We start from the raw sequence: 22,732 nt of genomic DNA, 5'->3' as shown, positions 1-22,732 counted from the left end.
TCCAAGCCTCATCGACTGTATCCACGGCTTCTAAATAAACTTTACCCTCTAACTGCAATTACACCTTCACGACCTCTCTGGGAACTGGGTACCTTTCAGATCGCCTCCCAAATGTCCACCTTTTGGAACTGACTGTGACTCAGAGGTGGGCAGGTCAAACCTCCTCAAGCCCTTCTGAGAGACCCCACCCGGCCTTCATTTTCCGTGTAGAAGTGATATTCTCAGTTTGTAGGTGGGGCGAAAGGGTTGAGGCTAAAAAAAATGTTTTTAAAGGAACCTAGCCCCTTTTGTCTGAAGTGTTAGATAATAGTCACCGCCAAGAGCCCTAGCATATGGGCCACTATCGCCCTGCAACAAGAAGGAAAGATCTGGCATCAGTACCAACTGTGGGGTCCAATCTGGGAACTGCTGCCTCCCCTCCTCTAGCGGAAGAGCAACCGGGGTATAAGGTACAGAAAAAGGTAAAGGCAGCGTGGAGCAGCTTCGCAAACGTCCCCAGACCCAACAGACGGATCCGGATCCCCGGGCCCAGGCCTCTTAGCCATGACACATACCCCCTATGCCAAGCCTTTACTTCGTAATTCCCCCCTATCCCCCGCCCTCCCCAGGCTGCACACAGGAGCCCATTGTAGTCGCCTGGAGGTTTGAGACCCAAGGAGGTGGAAGGGGAAGAAGGGCGGGCAAACGCCCAAGCCTTGGGGGAATACCCTAATTTCCCCGGCCTTCAGCTCTTCCTAAAGGGAACCCAAGCCTGTGGGTAGATCTGGGCCCAGGACCTTGCCAAGCCGGGCCACACACGGGAGAAGTGTCATGGACTCTAGAGATAGAAGAAGCCTTTTGGCCGCCGGGCAACCTGGGACCTAGGCGGGTCCCCTGCAGGGTCCCGAGCTGAGACTGAACTGATCCCGCAGAGCGAAGAAGACGCGGGAAACCCGGGGCGTCCTCGGCTGGGCGGTTCTCGGAGGGGGCGGGGCGGGCTGGCCGCAGACAGCTAGGGGAGCGGAGGCGAGGCTTGCGGCGGGGGACGGGGGGGGGTGTCTCGGCTGGGGTCCCGGGCTGGGCGGGGCGGTGCAGGCGGCCGTCTCGGCCCTCCCTGGCGGGGCCCCGCGGCCTGGGCTCCCGAGCGAGCGGGGAGAGCCGCGGTCGCAGCGCGAGCTGTCCTGCAGCTAGACCCGGCGAGACTGAGCGCCCGGAGGGAGGCGGTGGCTCACCCGCCCCGCCCGCCCAAGAGTGGGACACCTCCGGACGCCGAGCCATGGTGAGTCCCGCGAATCACCCCGGTGTCCCCTCGGCCTTCGCGCAGCCCGCTCCGGGCCCCCAGCCCCGTGCCTCCTGTGCCCGCCTAGAGCTGCTCGGCGCTTCGGAGACTCTCCACCCTCCCATCCCCCCTCTTCTTTTCTTCGATCTGCAGTCCTGCTGCCTGCCCAGTCCCTACCGTGACCCTTTCTTTCTTCTGTGCCACCTCCCCATCCTTCGATGGTCTTTGCACACATCCCATCCCCGGTCTTCTTGGTCCTGCTCAGTCTTCTTTTGCTGAGTTTTCTCTCCCCCTCCCTATCCCAGTTTTTTACTCCTGGAGACCCTCTGAGAGTTGGTCTGGCGGCAGCCCTGGAAAGGGCACTGTCCTGGGTCATGAGAACTGACCTGCCTGGAACCACCATTTTCCATCCCTGTCCCCAAACCCGGTGAGATGGGCCCACCCATCCGGCCCTGGGGGACTAGCCACAGCTGTGGCTGGGCTAGGGCCAAAGGGCATGTCCAAAGGGAAATTCCCTCACAGAAAGGGGGCTGTTTGAGGGTGGGTAGGGGGTGTTCCGCTGTGCCAATTGGGCGTGACGTTGCCAGAGCCAAAACCATAGTTTTTGGGACAAAGTTCCCCAAGGCAGCTGCAGGGAACTAAAGCCTGCCTCAGAGCACTACGGCTGCAGGGAGGGGGCTGGGTGGAATCCCGTGCACGAAGTAGAGGCTCCGAGAGCAGCAACTCAGGGTACCAGAAGCCCGTGTCAACGCGAGTGAACACTCAGCCGGGAACTTTCCGGCCAGAAGTACGCTGGAGTACTGCGGCGAGGGCGCCCACTGCCCAGGCGGGTGCAGCCTATAATGCTCATTGCAGCGTGGAGGAGGGGGAGAGGCCCTGCCAGGGCAATGCCTACGGAGAGCCTGGGAAGCATCACCCTGCTCAGAGGGCTGGAAGCAAGACAGGAACTAGGCCAGTGAGCGCTGACTCAGTCTCACTCGCCTTTTGGTCCCAGCCGACCAGAGGCCTGGTGTCTTGGGCTCCTGCCCACCTCCGCCTGCTCCAGACCCCTCCTCCCCTCCTGCCGAGGCCGTTTCCTGTGGCTGCGACTCTTGTTCAGCCATGAGCTCACCGCCCCTAATGGGTTGCAGCTGCTTCGCTGCTCAAGCAGTAGCTCCCCGGATCCTAACTTCAGAGCTCGGGCCCACTCAACCTCACCCCTACCCTTCTTCCCACCCACGTACACAGTCCTGAGAACACTGAGGGTCTGTCTGCTCGCCCACACCTTGGAGCCAAGTCTGTGCGCTGATAACACAGAATGCTGGTCTCTGGGGTGTCTGAATATCCTAATCTTCCCAAACAGCCTGGATTAAGCAACTCTGGCTGGAGAGATTTGAGAGTAAAATAAGTAATTTTTGTCTTGGGGTGAAAGCAGGACCGTCTACAATGGGTAGAGAACTAATAATAAATGCAAAGAGAGGTAGAGAGGTAAATACTACAGAGTACTTTCCTCATTTACTCCAGACTTCTGGTAAAAGGAACTTAAAAAAAAGCCATCTTGAGGCATATATGTACTTGCAAAGAAATAGACCCCAAGAGCTGTTGTTTAGGAAGCGAGGTGAAGAAAGGTAGCCCGTGAATGATTCACTTAGGGAGTTGGTCAGAATGGGACACGGCTTAGTCTTTCGGACAGCGGGTCCAGCTTATCAGACAGAACCTTCTGGAACTAGAAAAAGAAACCAGCAGGAATACATAGCATCAGACCACATCCTCTCCTCTCCAAGAATTTTGGGTATGTCTTTATCTTCTTTCAAATGGCTCCGCCCAATCCATTGTGGCCAATCCCACAGGTTCTGGGAATGGAAGAAAGAGATGCTATAAAGACCCGAGATAGCCACAGTCTTCTTTCTTCCCACCCACCAGCCAACCACCTCTAGGATGCAGTAGTCTGTGAGTGGGTGTACCTTCACTTATAATAAAGGTATCTGGATGGTGAGCTCTGGGACGATCTATTGGCAAGATGGCTGTGTAGAAGCCCCATACCCCACCCCATGTATCGGAATTCTTTTTTTTTTTTTTTTTTTTTTTTTTTTTTTTGGAGCTGAGGACCGAACTTAGGGCCTTGCGCTTGCTAAGGCAAGCACTCTACCACTGAGCTAAATCCCCAACCCGGAATTCTTAATCATCAGACAGGCCCAGCCTCTTTTCTCCTGGAGTCCAGTCACCTCAATTCACAACCCTGAACTGAGTCATTTATAATAAATTCTTCCTGGATCACTAAAGCCAAGGTCTCAAAGCTTAAACCCGCAGCCACAGTAAGCCCCTGTGTACTCACTGGCCAGGCCCCTCCTTGCTAGCCTTTGCCTCATCCAGCCAGCGTTTTGTGATTACTCACTGCGCACATACGACATGGGACAAAGCTGTCTGCAGACCAGGCACCTCCCAAGGAGCCATGCTTAGAATGTCTAGGTGTCTATAGCTTGGTATTGTCTCTACCAGGAGCCTGAACCAGTGGAGGACTGTGTGCAGAGCACGCTCGCTGCCTTGTACCCACCCTTTGAAGCCACAGCCCCAACCCTGTTGGGCCAGGTGTTCCAGGTGGTGGAGAGGACATATCAGGAGGATGCGCTGAGGTACACGCTGGACTTCCTGGTACCCGCTAAGCACCTGCTTGCCAAGGTCCAGCAGGAAGCCTGTGTGAGTGGCCGTCCACCCTTTTCTGCCAGGCTAATTTCCTCCCAGTTAGAGACACAGTCTTCCCAATGATGTTCTCCACAGGAGCCCTTAGGTCTCATTTGCTGACCTCTCGTGATTGTGACTACTCAAATACTAACAATATTCAGGGGCATTCATTTCCCTTTAATATTGCCTCCTAACACATATTGACTCCCCCTAAGAGTCCCTGACTTTTCCAGAACAAGTTTCAAATATTGTCTCCTCGCGGATATCTTAAAACACTGCCTCAGACTCAGACGCTGCGATTCAGAAAAGATTCTCCATTTCTACAGATAGAAAGACCAGCGTAACTGTCTTTGATTCCGCCAAGGCAGTGGCATAGATTGAGCAGATCTCTGTGATGACTGGGGTCCTTACCTTCCCACACAGACAAACTAGCTTTCTAGGAAAGCTTCTTCCACCAAAGCATCCGGGTCTTTCGTCTGGTCTTCCTTTCCTGTCCCCTGGGGGTTTTAACCCACCTGACGGAAGGCCAGTCCTGCCTACTGTGGGATTCTTCTCACAGCCCCCTCCTGCTGGTTTTCTTCAGCCTCTCTCTTCTCTCTCCAGGCCCAGTATAGTGGATTCCTCTTCTTCCACGAGGGCTGGCCACTCTGCTTGCACGAGCAAGTGGTGGTGCAGCTAGCAGCCCTTCCCTGGCAGCTGCTGCGTCCTGGAGACTTCTACCTGCAGGTAGTGCCTTCTGCAGCCCAAGCACCCCGTCTGGCACTGAAATGTCTGGCGCCAGGAGGTGGGCGGGTACAGGAGCTCCCAGTGCCCAATGAAGCCTGTGCCTACCTATTCACACCCGAGTGGCTACAAGGCATTAACAAGGACCGGCCAACAGGGCGTCTCAGCACCTGCCTTCTGTCTACACCCTCTGGAATTCAACGACTACCCTGGGCTGAGCTCGTCTGCCCAAGATTTGTGCACAAAGAGGGCCTCATGGTGGGACATCAGCCAAGCACGTTGCCTCCGGAACTGCCCTCTGGACCTCCGGGGCTTCCTAGCTCTCCACTCCCTGAGGAGGTACTTGGTACCCGGAGTCCTGGAGATGGACACAATGCTCCTGCAGAAGGTCCAGAGGGTGAATACGTGGAGCTGTTAGAGGTGACGCTGCCTGTGAGGGGAAGCCCCATAGATGCTGAGGCCTCAGGCCTCTCCAGGACTCGCACAGTACCCGCTCGTAAGACCACTGGAGGGAAGGGTCGGCACCGGAGACACAGGGCATGGATGAATCAGAAAGGCCCGGGGTCTCGGGATCAGGATGGGACACGCCCACCTGGTGAGGGTAGTAGTACGGGAGCCTCTTCGGACTCCCCTTCAGGGGCTGAGGCAGACCCAGATGCAGCAGTCCTCGAGGCACCTGAGCCCCCGGCAGAGGCTCCAGGAGAAGCCTCTGAATCCTGCCTTCTGTCAGGGGAGGCTGTGGGAGGAGTGGGCCAGGGGACTGAAGGACCACCTGATACCCCTCGAAGAACCGGCAAAGGAAACAGAAGGAAGAAGCGAGCTGCGGGCAGAGGTGCTGTAAGCCGGGGAGGGGAGAGTACCCCACTCAGCCCCCGGGACAAAGAAGAGACTAGACAGCCGGAAGTCCTTAGTCTGCCCTCACCCAGTGAACAGGAACCTGTAGAATGCAGCCTGGTTAAGGAGAAAGAGGATTCTGGGAAGCCAGAGTCTGAATCAAAAGAGGAACTCAAGCCAGCAGATGAAAAAGAGCCTGCACCCCCAGAAGACTACGAGCCTCCAGAAGAGGGGAATAGAGAGAGTGAGAAAGAGGAGTTGCCCCCGGAGTGTACGGCAGGTGAGATCCAGGGGCAAGGACCAAGGGAGGGGACTGGAGTAGACTGGGAACGGAGCAGAGTAACCCTACATCTGTCTGCACAGGATCCACAGGTCCTGAATGGTTCCCATCTGAGCCTCCAACACAGCCCCTGGAGACTATGCAGGACGTAAAAGGAGACAGCATCCCAGAAGAAACTCCCCCAGTTTCTGCTTCGGATGACCCACTTATAGCTTGGGACTTGATGTCATCTGGATTCTTCATTTTGACTGGTCAGTGAGCATCCGTGAATAGAAGGGGCTGGGCAGACGACTCAGTCGGCAAAGTGCCTGATTCGTAAGCTCCAGGACTGAGTTCAGATCCTTGGCGTCCACATAAGAGTGGACCCAGTGGGGTTGGGGATTTAGCTCAGTGGTAGAGCGCTTGCCTAGCAAGCGCAAGGTCCTGGGTTCGGTCCCCAGCTCCGAAAAAAAGAAAGAAAGAAAAAAAAAAGAGTGGACCCAGTAACCCCAAAACTGGGAAGAAAGGGAAGGCTGAGACCGGTGGATGTCTTGTACTCATTGGCCAGCCAGTCTAGCTGAACCAGAGCTTTTCCAGATCCAGTGAGAAACTGTGTCTTTAAAAAAAATGAAAAGGTGGTAGCTGGGCAGTGGTGGGGAGGGGATGAACAACACCTTTAATCCCAGCACTCAAGAAGTAGAGGCAGGCAGATCTCTGAGTTCGAGGCCAGCATAGTCTACAGAGTAAGTTCCAGGACAGCCAAAGCTACACAGAAAGATCCTGTCTTGAAAAAAAACAAAAACAAAAAATGGGGAAGGGGTGATTGAGAAAGACATCTTACAATGACCTCTGGCCTCTACATGCGTGTATACATGTATACGCACAAACAAGGACATGTTAAACACACACGCAGGGTAGGTGGGAAGGGGCTTTGGAAAAGTGAAGTGGACTTGGGAGGAAGGGAAAGGTGGAAGGGAGGGAAAGTGGTCAAAGATTGATCCCAGCCAGGACAGCCTGGCCACTTTCTGTCTTCAGGAGGGGTAGATCAGACTGGGAGAGCTCTGCTGAGGATTACGCCTCCACCTCCATGCCTTCCTGAGGAGCCCTCACCCTCCCAAGAGACACTGAGCACTGCTCTTCGCTACCTCCACTCACTGCTCAGGTAAGCATCACAGGCGTGGGTACCCTGGGCATTCATGTGCAGAGTCAGGATGACCTGCTTCCCTTTGAAAGACCTTGGCCTGCTATTTCAACCCTCAGATTTTCAAGCCCTTGACCTTGGCCTTTCAAATCTGACTTTTAAGATATCTTTTATGACCTTCAAAGTCAACCCTGCTGATTCTCTATATCTATTTATCCAACAAACACTTTGTGTACATTGAGTACTTATTGACAAATGCTATGGCCTTGAATCTATACCATTATAGCACATAGAGTTCTAGCCCCCTGACCCAATAGCCATGTCAGTGTAGGCTCTTGATTGTTAGCTTGCCTATTGGGCATGTGGCCCAGACATTGACTGTTTGCTCACTGCTTCCCAAATATGGTGGTACTAACTTCCAAAGCCTGTTAGTGCTAACCAGAAGATCTGTATTTTTTTAATATTTTTATTAGATATATTTCTTTTATTACATTTCAAATGTTATTCCCCTTCCCAGTTTCCTGTCCATAAGCCGCCATCCCCTCCCCTCCCCCTTCCCCATACAGGTATTCTCCCCATACACTCCCCTTACTGCCCCCCATATTCCCCGACACTGGGGATCCAACCTTGGCAGGACCAAGAGCTTCTCCTTCCACTGGTGCCCCAACAAGGCTATTCTCTGATACATATGCAGTTGGAGCCCTGGGTCAGTCCATGTATAGTCTTTTGGTAGTGGTTTAGTCCCTGGAAGCTCTGGTTGGTTGGCATTGTTGTTTTTATGGGATAGTAAGCTCCTTCAACTCTTTCAATCCTTCCTCTAATTCCCCCCCAAGGGGGTCCTATTCTCAGTTCAGTGGTTTGCTGCTAGCATTGACCTCTGTATTGGACATGCTCTGGCTGTGTCTCTCAGGAGAGATCTATATCCAGTCCCTTTCAGCATGCACTTTTTAGCTTCATCAATCTTATCTAGTTTTGGTGGCTGTGTATATATATGAGCCACATGTGGGGCAGGCTCTGAATGGTCATTCCTTCAGTAGCTGCTCTAAACTTTGCTTCCATATCCCCTCCTATGGATATTTTTTTCCCCTTTTAAGAAGGAGTGGGAGCATCTGCACTTTGGTCATCCTTCTTCTTGAGTTTCCTGAGATCTGTAGATTGCATCTTGGGGAATTCGAGGGTTTGGTCAATATCCACTTATCAATGAGTACATACCAAGTGTGTTTTTCTGTGATTGGGTTACCTCACTCAGGATGATATTTTCTAATTCATTCCATTTGCCTATGAATTTCATGAAGTCATTGTTTTTGATAGCTGAATAGTACTCCATTGTGTAGATGCACCACATTTTTTTAATCCATTCCTCTGTTGAAGGGCATCTGGGTTCTTTCCAGCTTCTGGCTATTATAAATAAGGCTGCGATGAACATAGTGGAGCACGTGTCTTTGTTTTATGTTGGAGCATCTTTTGGGTATATGCCCAAGAGAGGTATAGCTGGGTCCTCAGGTAGTTCAATGTCCAATTTTCTGAGGAACCTCCAGACTGATTTCCAGAATGGTTGTAGCAGTCTGCAACCCCACCAACAATGGAGGAGTGTTCCTCTTTCTCCACATCCTTGCCAGCATCTGCTGTCACCTGAGTTTTTGATCTTAGCCATTCTGACTGGTATGAGGTGGAATCTCAGGGTTGTTTTGATTTGCATTTCCCTGATGACTAAGGATGTTGAGCATTTCTTTAGGTGCTATTTGGCTATTTGGCCATTTGATAATCCTCTGCGGAGAATGTTTTGTTTAGCTCTGTACCCCAAGATCTGTATTCTTCTTTGGTTTCTCTTCGTTGTCTCATGCATGTGCGCGCGTGCGTGCACACACACACACATGCGCGCGCGCGCACACACACACACACACACACGCACACACACACACACACTTTTGGCTATCCTTGCCTCCACAGGCCTGATCTGCAATTATTGGGGCTGACCATCCTCCTTGACCTTCGCAAGGCGCCCCCATTGCCTCCAGCACTTCTTCCTGCCTTGAGTCAGCTTCAGGTAACCAACTACTTGAGTGAGTCTTGTCCCCTAGATTCTCACTTTTCCCCAGTGGCAGCCGTTCCAGGTCATTCAACTGTCCAAGTGTAGGGATATTCTTCTTTGCCCTTAGGACTCAGGCGACCCTCCGTTCATTCAGAGACTGCTGATCCTCACTCATGAAGACCCTCCAGAAGAACTCTGTGGCTTCCAGGTCGGTTGTCTCCCACCTATCAGTGATGGAGAGGGGAGGAAAACCTTGCTGATCTCGCAGATTGGTCTGAATCACCCGTGCAGAAAACTCCTGTTTTCGTGTCTGTAGGGAGCTGAGTTGCTGTCAGAGAAGGATCTGAAAAGAGTGGCCAAGCCAGAGGAGCTACAGTGGGACTTAGGAGGTCACAGGGACCTCTCCCCCAACCACTGGGCAGAGATACATCAGGTAAACTCTTTCAGCACCTAGGGTCCTGGGAGCTGGAAAGGACCCAGCTCAGGACAGTCTAGGAGAAGAGACAGACACAAACATAACCATGGGGCTGGGAAAGATGCAGTTCCATTCGGCTCAGAAAAGAGTTCTGACTCGTGAACTGGGAACAAATGTTGGCCATTGGGAAGATGGAAAAGAATTGTTGATTTTTTTTATTTATTGCATATTAATGTTTTTCCTGAATGTATGTGTGTACTTTGCACTTGTGTGTGTTGCCCTGGAAGTTAAAAGAAGAATCAGATCCCCTGGAATTACAGAAGTCATAAGATATGGGCCTCTAGGGGGCTGGAGAGATGGCTCAGCGGTTAAGAGCACCAACTGCTCTTCCCGAGGTCCTGAATTCAATTCCCAGCAACCACATGGTGGCTCATAACCATCTGTAATGGGATCCGATGCCCTCTTCTGGTGTGTCTGAAGATAACTACAGTGTACTTATATATAATAAATAAATAAATCTTAAAAAAAAAAAAAAGATATGGGCCTCTACAAGGGCAACAAGTTTCCCCCCTGCTGCTCCTCCTCCTCCTTCTTCGACAGAATTTCTCTGTGTAGACCTGGCTGCCTCCTAGAACTAGCTCTGTAGAGCAGGCTGGCCTCGAACTTATAAAGATCTACTTGCCTCTGCCTCCGAGCGCTGAGATTAAAGCCATGGGCTGCCACCACCCAGTTACAACAAGGGCTCTTAATGCATGAACCACCTTTCCAGCTACCACCCAAACTTTTAAATTCTTTTTAAATTTTTTTAAAGATTTATTTTATTTTTAAGTGTGTGTGTGTGTGTGTGTGTGTGTGTGTGTGTGTGTGTCTATTTGAGTGGATGCCATGTGTGTGGGTGTCCTTGAAGGCCAGAAGCATTAGAGCCCGTGAATCTGGAGTTACAGGCAGTTGTCAGCTACTTGTGAGTGCTGGGAATCAAACTTGGGTCCTCTTGTAGAGCAACACATGCTCATAACTACTGGGCCATCTCTCCAGCTCCCTACCCCCGACAGGTACATCAAATTCTTAACTTGACATTATGTAATGTATGCTTGCTAGTGGGAGATACCAAGATATCATGAAACAAGTAGAAAGGTGTTTGCGATAGTTCCGTGGGCTTCTAGAAAGTTCTGAGAGTTGAGAAGTTGGTTCCATGTGGCCTTGCAAGTCTCTTTACCTCACTTCCGGAGACGGTGCCCCTTTCTGTGCCTGCTCACTACACCAGTATCCACAGCGTGCAGGATCTTTCACCGTCAAATGATAGACCAATTGTGCATGGTCTCTAGGTGGCCTCTGTATTCACCTTCACGCTCCCATGATTCCAAATGTGAGTATTTCAGAATAGAAGGAGAATGAACACAAGAACAGATGGATACAAACAGGGTTTCTTAGCGTGGATGTGTATCAGAGGGAAAGCAGAGGCAAGAGACGTGGGAGAAGCTCACACAGAGCTGTATTGCCCCAGCCGTGCTTGGTACCAGGCCAACATCATTTCCTTAAAGTTAACAAAACCTACACTTTGCTATTGAGTAAAATGAGTTGTAGGGTTTATAAGCTTGCTCAATACTATATAACTTGAAAGCAAGAAAACCAGCAACTGACCCCAGCGTTATTTCCACACAAGTCTCCAGGATTCCCATCTCCATCCTGTGGCCAGCTTGCTTGCTTCCATTTTCTTGTTTGTTTGTTTTTTTTGGTTGGTTGGTTGGTTTTGAGACAGGGTCTCTCTTCATAGCCCTAGTCGTCCTGGACCTCACTTTGTAGACCGGACTAGCATCAAACTCATAGAGCTTCTGAGTACTGGGATTAAAAGCCTGGGTCACACCAGTATATTTCTTACCCTGGACCCCATCCCTTAACTCTGTCTCTCTATGTGGGTTTCAGGAGGTGGCAAGGCTGTGCACCTTGTGCCAAGGTGTGCTGACCTCTGTTCGGCAGGCCATTGAGGAGCTAGAGGGAGCGGCAGAAGCCAAAGAAGAGGTAAGGAGTGACGTGGAATAACGGGGGAATGTAAAAGGGACTGGGGTGGGCACTCTCTGGTGGAGCTCAAAAGGTTTCATTGTCCCCAGGAGGCGGTGGGAATGCCTGAGCCCCTGCAAAAGGTGCTGGCAGATCCTCGGCTGACGGCGCTACAGAGGAACGGAGGGGCCATCCTGATGCGCCTGCGCTCCACGCATAGCAGCAAGTGAGAGAGATGGGTGTGCAGAAGCAAGTGGGAGGGAGTCCGCAGAGAGCCGTCTTAAACCTTAAGTGACAGATAATCCTTACTCTAATTGAGCCGGACACGATACGGTGCCTTTACGCTCATAACCCCCACAACTTCCCCGTGTGTTAGTTATGATTAGAAATGAGGACGCGGAGGACGAAAGATGCTAAATATCTCAGCCAGGCTAATTCAGTAAGGGAGGTTACAGTACGAGTCTGATTCCCAGTGCCATGACACCTCTGATGTTTGCATCCCTGAGGGTACAAAGACGGAACTGAAAGCCTGGCCAGGGCAGAGGCTCAATCACCTTGCTTTCCCCAGGCTAGAGGGCCCAGGCCCAGCTATGCTATACCAGGAAGTAGATGAGGCCATTCACCAGCTCGTGCGTCTGTCCAACCTACGGGTGCAGCAGCAGGAACAACGCCAACGCCTACGCCAAGTCCAGCAGGTGAGGAGACCCCCATCTCCCTGACACAGCCTGGGAGCCTAGCCTCTGCTTATGAGCATCCCTGTTCGTACTAAGCATGGACCGCGCACCCTTCCAGCTTCCGTCCTCCCGCTCCTAGAGTGAGAAGGGTCATCTCAAAGTCAGCGCTACAGGGGAGCCAGGGCCTTGTGTTCTGGAGAAGTTGCCTCTCAGCTTCTGCTGTTCTATCGGGGTGGGGGGTGGGGCGTCTCTATTGATTAGCCGTCTCCACCCATTTAAAACCCTATTTTAAGAACAGAATTTTAGGGTTTAAAGTGCTTAGCTTTGAGATCTAGCTCTGCTAGGCCAGAGACGCTGCTGCTGAGTGACAGTTAAGTACAGCACCCAGGTGGGCAGGATGAGAAGTGAATTCAGCACAGAGCTCAGAAGTGGCTGTTGTTGGCACCGGCCTTTTGGAACGTTCTGAGACTTCTCATCTTCCAGCTGCTCCACCCCAACTTCCAGACTTTCTTCAGAGGAAAGAATTAGCCAAACGTTTCAGAACAAGTCGGAGATTCCACCCAGTTCTACATAAGAAGGTGGAACCGGACACCCACTCACACATACGCACCATCTCCTGGGCTGTCCTTCGGGCTTGGAGCCTAGGTCTCCTGCCCACTCCTCAGTCGGGTTCAGTGACTGTGGAATTCCTCTTGGTCCTGTTATCCAAGGAACTTTCATCCTCCTGCCTTTCGTTCGTATCAGTTTTATCTGTCTCCTCATCTTGCCGCAAGCTCTGCTTCTTGTGGCGTTTTACCAGAGATGACATACCAGTTTCTCATTTAATCCTGAGGGAACGAACAGTTATCATCCGTTGTTATCAATCCCGCAGCACCAGTGAGACCAAGATGACCACACTCAGGGTGGTATCGGCCGAGTGAGCCTTAGCCTGACCACCACCCGGACTCCCCCCATCCTCACAGACTTCTTCTCTGTCTCAGGTGTTGCAGTGGCTGTCTGGCCCAGGGGAAGAGCAGCTGGCCAGCTTCACCATACCTGGGAACTCGCTGTCAGTCTTACAAGAGACAGAACTTCGATTCCGAGCGTTTAGCACTGAGGTGCAGGTAAGGACGGAGAGGAGATGGGAGTGGAGGTGTCACTGGGGAAAAAAAACTCAAGTGTGAACACAGCCTTTCTTCAGGAGCGCCTAGTCCAAGCCCGGGAAGCATTGGCTCTGGAGGAAGACATCACGTCCCAGAAAATTCTAGATATCTTTGAACAACGGCTGGAGCAGGTGGAGAGTGGCCTCCATCGGGCCCTGAGGCTACAGCGTTTCTTCCAGCAGGTGGGTACGGAACACCCTTCTGAGCTGGCTCTGTCTCTTCAGCTTGGAGTGGTTGGTCAGGCAGTTGTTAAGAGTGGTAACGTGGGGCTGGAGAGACGGCTCAGTGGTTAAGAGCACCCGCTGCTCTTCCAGAGGTCCTGAGTTCAAATCCCAGCAACCACGTGGTGGCTCACACCCATCTGTAATGGGATCTGGTGCCCTCTTCTGGACTGCAGGCACACATGCAGGCAAAACACTGTATTCATAATAAATAAATCTTAAGAAGAGAGAGAGAGAGAGAGAGAGAGAGAGAGAGAGAGAGAGAGAGAAGAGTGGTACCTTGGAAGCCCATCTTCTCAGCTTGGACTTTTAGCCTACCCAGGCTGAATGACCTTAACCCTGAGGAAGGTCCTCTGTAGGCATTTACACATCTGCTGTGAAAGTTAGATAAAGCCCTACTTGCAACGGCTTAGTACAAACCTGACTCCATGCTCTGTGCCCATGCCATCTCCAAATAACATGCGTATACTGGGATGCTGGGGCAGGGGAAGAGCGGGAAGGTGTTGCTCCTGGGAAGCCATTGGGAATGGAATATGTGTTTGGACGTGAGGGTGTGTCCTCACCTTTTTTCTCTACCTCCGACTTGTTCGGTTTTTGTAGGCACACGAATGGGTAGATGAAGGCTCTGCTCGGCTGGCAGGAGCTGGGCCTGGCCGTGAAGCTGTGCTGGCAGCCCTAGCCCTGCGGAGGGCCCCAGAGCCCAGTGCAGGCACCTTCCAAGAGATGCGAGCCCTGGCCCTAGACTTGGGTAGCCCCGCAGCCCTTCGAGAGTGGGGCCGATGTCGGGCACGCTGCCAAGAGCTGGAAAGGAGGATTCAGCAGCAGCTGGGAGAGGAAGCCAGTCCTAGAAGCCACCGACGACGTCGGGCAGACAGTGCCAGCAGCGCAGGGGCCCAGCACGGAGCCCATAGTCCTTCGCCCAGCCTCAGTTCCCTCCTGCTTCCCAACAGCCCTGGGCCACGGGCAGCCCCATCACATTGCTCTCTGACCCCATGTGGAGAGGACTATGAGGAAGAAGTTCTTGAGTTAGCTCCAGAAGCAGATGGAAGACCCCCAAGGGCTGTGCTGATCCGAGGACTGGAGGTCACCAGTACTGAAGTGGTAGATAGGACATGTTCACCCCGAGAACACGTGCTATTGGGCCGGGCTGGAGGGCCAGATGGACCCTGGGGAATAGGTACCCCTCGAATGGAACGCAAACGAAGCATCAGGTGAGAGTTCAGACCAATTGTTTCTAACAGGCAGGCGGAAAGGACATTACACTATTGGGGTTAGTGATTCCTTCCCATGCCAGTGACACCTCTGCTACTCTGGCTGTACCCACAGTGCCCAGCAGCGCCTAGTGTCTGAACTGATTGACTGTGAACAGGAATACATAACCACCCTGAATGAGCCAGTGCCACCGCCTGGGCCTGAGCTAACTCCTGGGCTTCGCTGCACCTGGGCTGCAGCCCTGAGTGTCCGAGAGAGGCTTCGCAGCTTCCACGGGACCCATTTTCTACAAGAGCTTCAGGGCTGCACCGCCCATCCTCTGCGCATTGGGGCCTGCTTTCTTCGCCATGTGAGCAATGCGCCACTTCCGGTGTTCTGCCCTAGCCACCATCCCGCCACTGCTGCTGCCCGCTACCCTCTCCCACTTGAGAAGTCCCGAGGGCCCCGTTCCTTACCTTGGCCCTGTGTTACTTGTCCTCAAGTGTTGTGTGGACTTCACTGTCTCTTCAAAGGACCGTTCTAGTCCTTGGCAGGCAGAGTGCCTTCTGCTTCTCCCTCCTTGGTTAGTGGGGATGGGAGAAGACATTTAGATCCGTCGCCAGCCAGCGACACTCACTATCTCTTCCTTGCTGGCACAGGGGGACCAGTTCAACCTCTATGCACAGTTCGTGAAGCACAGGCATAAACTGGAGAGTGGTCTGACTGCGCTCACCCCCTCGGTCAAGGTAAACTTTCCTTCAGCTCTTAGAAAAGTAGGTCGGCAGGATGGCTTAGTAGGTAAGGACACTTGCCACCAAGACCAATAATTGAGTTCCAGAAGCAACGCGCTAAAATGCGAGCACTGACTCCTGATGGTTAGTTGTCCTCTGACTGACTGCAAGTATGTTTATGTCGACACACACACACACACACACACACACACACACACACACAGACAAAATATAAGTAGAATGAGAAAATGTTTTTAGGAGAAAGGACCAGGAAGACCTAAGAACTCACCTCACCTTGAACTCTCAGGGAAAACAATCTTCCGTGGATAAACCCAGGAACATTCTCCAGGAATCTCCGGTAACCTCCTAGACCGCTGTCTGGGAACCAAGAGGGTCTCCTAGCATTGCACTGAGACACAGAAGAGGCCGGGCTCTTACCCAGAACCCCCACTGGAAGGAATCTGGGCGGAACTTGATTCCTTGGGCCTCTGTTTTTTGTTTGTTTTGTTGTTGGGTTTTTGTTTGTTTGCTTGCTCACTTGTTTTAAGATTTATTTACTTTTATTTTATGTGTGTAACTATTCGCCTGCAGGTATGTATGTGTTTTATGACTGTGCCCAGTGCACAAGGAGGCCAGAAGAGAACACAGATCCCCTGAAACAGGAGTCCCAGGTGGTCGTGAGCCACTGTGGGTGCTGGGAACTGAACCGGGTCCTCTGCGAGAGCTGTAAGTGCTCTTAACCGCAGAGCCATCCCTCCAGCCCCTAGGCCTCTCTGTTTCTGCATGTGATAAGCAAGGGCAGTATGCACCGTGTCCAACCGTAAGCAAAAGGACCGAAGGGTTTCATATGAAAAGATGTGAAAAGGGCTGTAAAAGCCAGAGGGCTTACGTTGCTATGACCTGGGATCTCCTCCAGCACAGGAGAGCTGCAAGTCACAGGTGGGGAAGTCACAGGACAACTCACAGGAGTTGGTTCTCTTTCCACTACCTGGGTCCCAGGGATGGAACTTGATTCCCAAGCTTGGTGGCAAGTTCCTTTCTTTTTTTTTTTTTAAGATTTTTTTATTTATTCTATATGAGTACACTGTAGCTGTCTTCAGACACTCCAGAAGAGGGCATCAGATCTGATTACAGATGGTTGTGAGCCACCATGTGGTTGCTGGGACTTGAACTCAGGACTTCTAGAAGAGCAGTCAGTGCTCTTAACCACTGAGCCTTCTCTCCAGCCCGGCAAGTTCCCCTAGGTTCTGGGCTGTCTCTCTTACCTCTACTTTTTTCTTTCTCTTAGTAAAAAAGAAACGGAAAAGGAAAAAACTTTTTTTTACATTTTTATTATTGGAACATGTGTGTACACATGTGCACACACACATATACAGATGTACACACACACACACACACACACACACATATGCACTGTGGTGTCCATGTAGAGATGTAGAGGCCAAGGACAACCTGCATGCGTCAGTTCTTTCTGAAGTGTGGATCCTGAGAATGAAACTCAGGCTGTCAGGCTAAGAAGCCCCGTTACCCACTGAGTCTTGCAGGCCCCTTTCTTTACCTTTAAGAGTATTTGGTCCTCTGTTTCCCAAAGCCTGTACCCAGCCTCTCACACTCTTATCCTCGGACTTTGGCTCCTACCAGCCCCAACCCTTCTTCTCATCCCCCGCTCTGGTCCTACCCTAGGGTTCTATGGAGGGCAGCCCTTGCTTGCCCCGGGCCCTGCAGCAGCCTCTGGAACAGCTAGCTCGGTATGCACAGCTCCTGGAGGAGCTCCTGAGGGAAGCTGGGCCTGAGCTAAGCTCCGAACGCCAGGCCCTCAGGGCTGCTGTACAGTTGCTCCAGGAACAAGAGGCCCGAGGCAGAGATCTGCTCGCTGTGGAAGCTGTGCGGGGCTGTGAGGTAAGGTCCTGGGCTCCAGCTCTGCTTCCTCACACTGTGTGACTCTGCACCCCTAGAAAGTGTGGGCTGGTGGCCACAGAGCCAGAGCCGAGGTCAGTGGCCCTAGGCTCTGGCTAGCCCTTTGTTGCCTTGTCTATAAATAAGAAGTTCAGCCAACATCCTCTGCTCTTCTATCTGCACAGCGCTCTTCTGTCCTATCCCTAATCCTCCTCATTCCCTGTCTGCTCTACCTCTCTGGCCTACCGTAGTTTCCTCGACCTAATCTCTTTCCCATACTGATTCCAGATCCAGAACGCCCTCTAGATCAGCAGTTCTCAACCTGTGGGTCTCTACCCTTTGGAGGATCCAAAGACCCTTAGGGGTCGCCTAAGACCATCAGAAGACACGGACATTTACACTATGATGTATATAACTGTAGCAAAAATTACAGTTAGGAAGTAACAACAAAGATCGTTTTATCGGGGTTGGGGATTTAGCTCAGTGGTAAAGCGCTTGCCTAGCAAGCGCAAGGCCCTGGGTTCGGTCCCCAGCTCCAGAAAAAAAAATCATTTTATCGTTTGTGGGTGGGGAGGCACCACAACACGAGGAACTGTATCAAAGTGTCGAAGTGTTAGAAGGTTGAGAACCGCCGCTCTAGGTGGACCCACCCATGCTCTTTGCTGGTTCTCCTTCTGCATCTCCGGTGTGCACGGACTTCCCCATGGCAGGCTGGGCACCGACTCTGCAGTGCATTTTTTTATCTTTGTAAGAATGACTGTGCCACTAGACTTGTGTGCAGGAGAGACAGTGGATAGGGTCTGGAAGCCCTTGCTGACTTCCTGACCATGCCAGCAGACAGTCCGTTAGGCCCCTTCCCTCTAAATCCTTTACATACCATAACGTCACAAAGAAGGCCCCCTAGACTGACCGTTCCTTCTCTCTCTCCAGATAGATCTGAGAGAACAGGGACAGCTCCTGCATCGGGACCCTTTCACTGTCATCTGTGGCCGGAAAAAGTGCCTACGCCATGTCTTTCTCTTTGAGGACCTGCTCTTATTCAGCAAGTTGAAGGGTTCTGAAGGAGGATCCGAGACCTTTGTTTACAAGCAGGCTTTCAAGGTATGCCGCACGGAGTGGGTCCTTGAGAACTCAGAATGCTCTGTAACTTCAACCTCAGACCAGGTTCAGAATCTTCATCACCTAAAATAGGTTTTGGCCTCCAGTCATCACCTTCGGGGTGCTAGGAGGTGAAAGAGACCCCCATCGTTGGTGAACCCCTTTGGGTCTTTATATAATTCCTACAGAAGACTAAGGAGGCATTTTTTAAGGTTTATTTATTTATTATGTATGAGTACACTGTAGCTGTCTTCAGACACCCCAGAAGAGGGCACCAGATCTCATTACAGATGGTTGTGAGCCACCATGTGGTTGCTGGGATTTGAACTCAGGACCTCTGGAAGAGCTGTCAGTGCTCTTAACCACTAAGCCATCTCTCCAGCCCCCCTAAGGAGGCATTTTTAAATAGGATGGAAAAACACCTTCCTGTTAAGAACACACATCTGCCGGGGTGGGTGGCGGTGTGCTCTTTAATCCCAGCATTTGGGAGGCGGATCTCTGAGCCTGAGGCCAGCCTGAGGTCTGTAGAGTGAGATCCAGGACACCCAGGGCTACACAGGGGAACCCTGTCTAGGGAAAAAAAAAGAGAGTATACTCATGTCTTTTGAGTTGGTCCCTGGTGTATGAGGAAAAAGACACACACACACACACACACACACACACACACACACACACACACACACCCTGGTGGAATAGCATAGTCATGCTAATACTACTACACTCTGGAGAATGTCGCTTCGTGTCTCTGAGTGAGCCTCACTTTCCCCGCTGTACATTTAGGCCTGTTAAGCAGCGTTGCCTGCCTGGTATCTGACAAACGTTGAGCAAATGTTTACCGAACATCAACCAAGCTAAACATAGCACTTGCCAGTGTGGTGCCACCCAGTGAGAGACGCCTCCGTCCTCATAACCCGGTCTCTTCTGCCCTTCCTCAGACCGCTGACATGGGGCTGACAGAAAACATCGGGGACAGTGGACTCTGTTTCGAACTGTGGTTTCGGCGACGGCGTGCACGAGAAGCATACACTTTGCAGGCCACTTCGCCAGAGACTAAACTCAAGTGGACAAGTTCTATTGCCCAGCTTCTGTGGAGACAGGCAGCCCACAACAAGGGTAACGGGCAGGCCATAGGGATGTTCTGCTTGGAATCAGAGTTACAGGAGAAGGTTTTCTGGAGAGCGTGGAGATGGCTTGGGAAATCATATAGGAGATAGAAAAGATTTCTTAAGTTTCAGCCAGGCAGTGATGGCCCACACCTTTAATCCCAACACTTGGGAGGCAGAAGCAGGTGGACCTCTGAGGTCAGTGCCAGCCTGGTCTACAGAATGAGTTCCAGGACAGCCTGGGCTACACAGAGAAAATCTGTCTTTAAGAACCAAAGAGAGAGGGTGCAGATTCAAAGTTTGATTTAAAAGATATTGCTAAGACAAAAGAGAAAGCTAGAAACTTCCAAGGAACAAGAGCAAACGTCTCCACAAAAGAGGTGCAGAACTACTCAGTGGACTGGGGTCTAAGAACTGCTGTTCCTTGCTTACTGTGTGACCTGGACTAATTATCTTTTCTTTATTGTAGGTTAGTACTGGGTTTCAATTTGTGTTTTTTGTGTGTGTGTTGATTCTCTGAATCATTCTATTCATCTGAAAACTGCATAGTACTTCCATCAGCTTAAAGTGATGAGGAAGACAGAGTAGGTTGACACGCATGGAAGCACTTTATAAACCACACAGATGTGCAAAAAAAAAAAAAAAACAACAACAACTCTTGCTCTTAATATCCATGCTAAAGGCAAGCTGAGTGTTACCTGTAAAGTCAGGGGCCAGGAAGAGGGCTCACTGGGTAAAAGTACTTGTCATGCAAGTGTGTGTGAGGACCTGTGTTCAAATCCCCAGGGCCCACATAAAAGTCAGCAGCACTGCAGATGTAGTAACAGGAACATCGTGATCTCATCACTCCTACAGAGATGGGAGGCTAAGACGGGAATTTCCTCCAGAAGCGAGTCCTCTAACCACACACACACACACACACACACACACACACACACACGTGCATACACACAGAGGGACACACGCACATGCACGCACGCACAAAATCAGGTGGTGAGGAAGCCAAATGGGCAGGATGAAATATACAGAAGAGAACAGATGACTAAAAGAAGTAAATGAAAGGTTACTTACTATCCCAGTCCATGCCTTGACAGTCAAAAGAAAGAAGAGAGGTGTGAGAGTTGAGAAAGAGACCAGAGAGTGAACAGGGTTGTGCGGACACCGAGGCAGGAGGGCCAAGAGAAAGTAACAAACAGGGTCTCTGTTCCCTAGAGCTCCGAGTGCAGCAGATGGTTTCCATGGGCATTGGGAATAAACCTTTCCTGGACATTAAAGCCCTTGGGGAACGGACACTGAGTGCCCTGCTCACTGGAAGAGGTGAGGTCCAGAGTGCTGGGGGGAGGGGGATGTTCCGAGAGTCAGACCTAGATACAAAATCAATGGGGAGACCCCAGGAAGGATACTGAGGTGCCAAGTGGGCATCTCTTCCCAAAATGTGGGACTCCCTGGGAAGCCCTCTGTGAGCTGTTCCACGGAGCCAGGACGACTTTTCCACACCAGCACCCCACCACCCCAACTCCCCACTCTCTGCAGCCGCCCGAACCCGGGCCTCCGTAGCCGTGTCATCCTTTGAGCATGCTGGCCCGTCCCTTCCCGGCCTCTCACCGGGAGCCTGCTCCCTGCCTGCCCGCGTCGAGGAGGAGGCCTGGGATCTGGACGTCAAGCAGATTTCCCTGGGTGAGGCACCTCTCAAGGGGTGGCCCCCGACCGCTGGGTCATGGTGTTCAGGCTGCCTATTGCTGAGCAATTCCTTTTTCTAGCCAAGTAGCCCGGTTGCCATGACAACTACATACAGCTTCCCCATTGCTAAACGAGCCTTCCATCTGGTTGCTAGGGAGATGCTTACAGCAGGCTTTTGCTAAGAAGCACTTCTGTACCTTTCTCTCTAGCTCTCCTTGAGTTTCTATGGAAACTGCCTCAGCTTCCTGTTGTACCCTCCTGGTTCACCACGGCAATTCTTAGTTTCCTGTCGCTTCTTCCCTGGTTGCTCTAATGATGCTGCTGACAATTTCCTGCCTCTTGGTAGGGGGGTTCTCTTGCAACTGGGTTGCTATGGTGACTCACAGCTTCCTGTTGCTATGGAGCTTTTTCTTCCTCGCCAGAGGAGCTTGGTTAAGGTAATATGGAAGGGTTTCATACCTATTCTCACCCTAGCTTCCCCTCCAGCCTCAGAAACACTTGACTCTTCTGGAGATGTGTCCCCAGGACCAAGAAACAGTCCCAGCCTGCAGTCCCCCAACCCTGGGAGCAGTACTCCTGCTCTGAGCAGTGGCGGGATCTTAGGGCTATCCAGGCAGGTGAGTCCCTGCAGTAAGACTGGGAACAGGTGGTCTCTGTCTCGATGGGCTTTTCTAACCATTTGACAAATTGGGGAGTAGAGGAAGCAAATATTAAACTCTCAGCAGATGCTCAGATTGGATTTGCTATCCAGTCTGCCTTTCTCCTCTCCTCTAGGCCTGGCTGAGAGGCATCAAGGTCAGAGGTCAAAAAAGAATCTTGAGGAGCAGGGAGAGACACTCTCAATAGAGACCATATCTAAACACTGCAATTTCTGTGTCCTCAGAGTCATTCCCGAGCCCTGAGTGACCCCACCACGCCTCTGTGAGCTAGGTGAGTCAACACCCCATTTTCCCCACATTCCTTATTCTAAGGACCTTCCTTCCTGACCTCGGGTGCTTGGAAGTCAGCTTCTTGCCTCTCCCAACCCATCTACCCTCTTCTCTCCTGGCTTCCAGAGAAGATCCAGCTTTGCAGCCCCTTCTCAGCACATTCTTGGCTGGGATGCCACTGGGACAAAATGGAGGACCTAAGCTCACAGGTTCCCTCCCTCTGTTTCCTGGGACAGAGAGGAGGGCGGGGACCAGAGCTTCCCCTGCCACCACTGTCTAGCTCTTCCCTGCTTGGTGCCTTTTGCTGCAGGAACCAAAGTGACCCTGTTTGCTTGCCTTTATGCACTGGGGACAGGGAAATGTCCCTCTTGCTATGCAACTGCACACCCCTGGGACACTGCTCTGATGACGACCCACTATTCTCCCCAGAAGACTCATCTCTGCCAGGCTGAATGGAAGTCCATTCTGGGGTATCACGGGAAATGAAGTGTTCTAAGCCACTGAAGGAGATGGGGTGGGCATTGCAGACTTTATATGTAATTACTGTTATTATACTATTGTTACATTAAATGTATTTACTCTCACTTTGACTCCCAGGAGCCAGCCCAGGCCTCTGGATTAAGGTGTTTGAACTGACTTCAGTACTTCCCTATAACCACTAAGTAGGATTCAGAAGATAAAACCAAGGCCAGGAAGTAGCTGTCCCTCCCCTTGCTGGCCCAACACTGACAGTCTGTGAGTGTGGG

At 51.6% G+C, this 22,732-nt stretch overlaps 1 protein-coding gene across 1 annotated transcript; it reads left to right on the top strand.

Moving 5' to 3' along the window:
• The first annotated feature begins 1,152 nt into the window (after window positions 1-1,152).
• On the top strand, window positions 1,153-22,622 carry Arhgef40 (Rho guanine nucleotide exchange factor 40). The gene is made up of 24 exons (XM_032918402.1): window positions 1,153-1,258; window positions 3,737-3,934; window positions 4,523-5,756; window positions 5,840-6,007; window positions 6,771-6,897; window positions 8,827-8,923; window positions 9,036-9,116; window positions 9,225-9,341; window positions 11,247-11,342; window positions 11,432-11,547; window positions 11,890-12,016; window positions 12,976-13,098; window positions 13,176-13,319; window positions 13,959-14,569; window positions 14,685-14,919; window positions 15,209-15,295; window positions 16,964-17,179; window positions 18,107-18,277; window positions 19,210-19,387; window positions 20,590-20,694; window positions 20,911-21,054; window positions 21,544-21,674; window positions 21,941-21,987; window positions 22,113-22,622. Exons 1-23 carry the CDS (start codon window positions 1,256-1,258, stop codon window positions 21,980-21,982), a joined length of 4,551 nt encoding a protein of 1,516 aa, XP_032774293.1. The 5' UTR covers window positions 1,153-1,255; the 3' UTR covers window positions 21,983-21,987; window positions 22,113-22,622.
• The last annotated feature ends 110 nt before the right edge of the window (window positions 22,623-22,732 follow it).

This window comes from Rattus rattus, chromosome 12, assembly GCF_011064425.1.
Source record: "Rattus rattus isolate New Zealand chromosome 12, Rrattus_CSIRO_v1, whole genome shotgun sequence".
Classification (NCBI taxonomy): Eukaryota; Metazoa; Chordata; class Mammalia; order Rodentia; family Muridae; genus Rattus; species Rattus rattus.
This window is presented reverse-complemented; position numbering and strand designations above follow the sequence as displayed.

Coding starts and splice junctions, on each gene's coding strand:
- Arhgef40 (XM_032918402.1), top strand. Junction 11,343..11,431: donor CGGCAGAAGCCAAAGAAGAG/GTAAGGAGTGAC, acceptor CATTGTCCCCAG/GAGGCGGTGGGAATGCCTGA. Junction 13,320..13,958: donor TACAGCGTTTCTTCCAGCAG/GTGGGTACGGAA, acceptor CGGTTTTTGTAG/GCACACGAATGGGTAGATGA.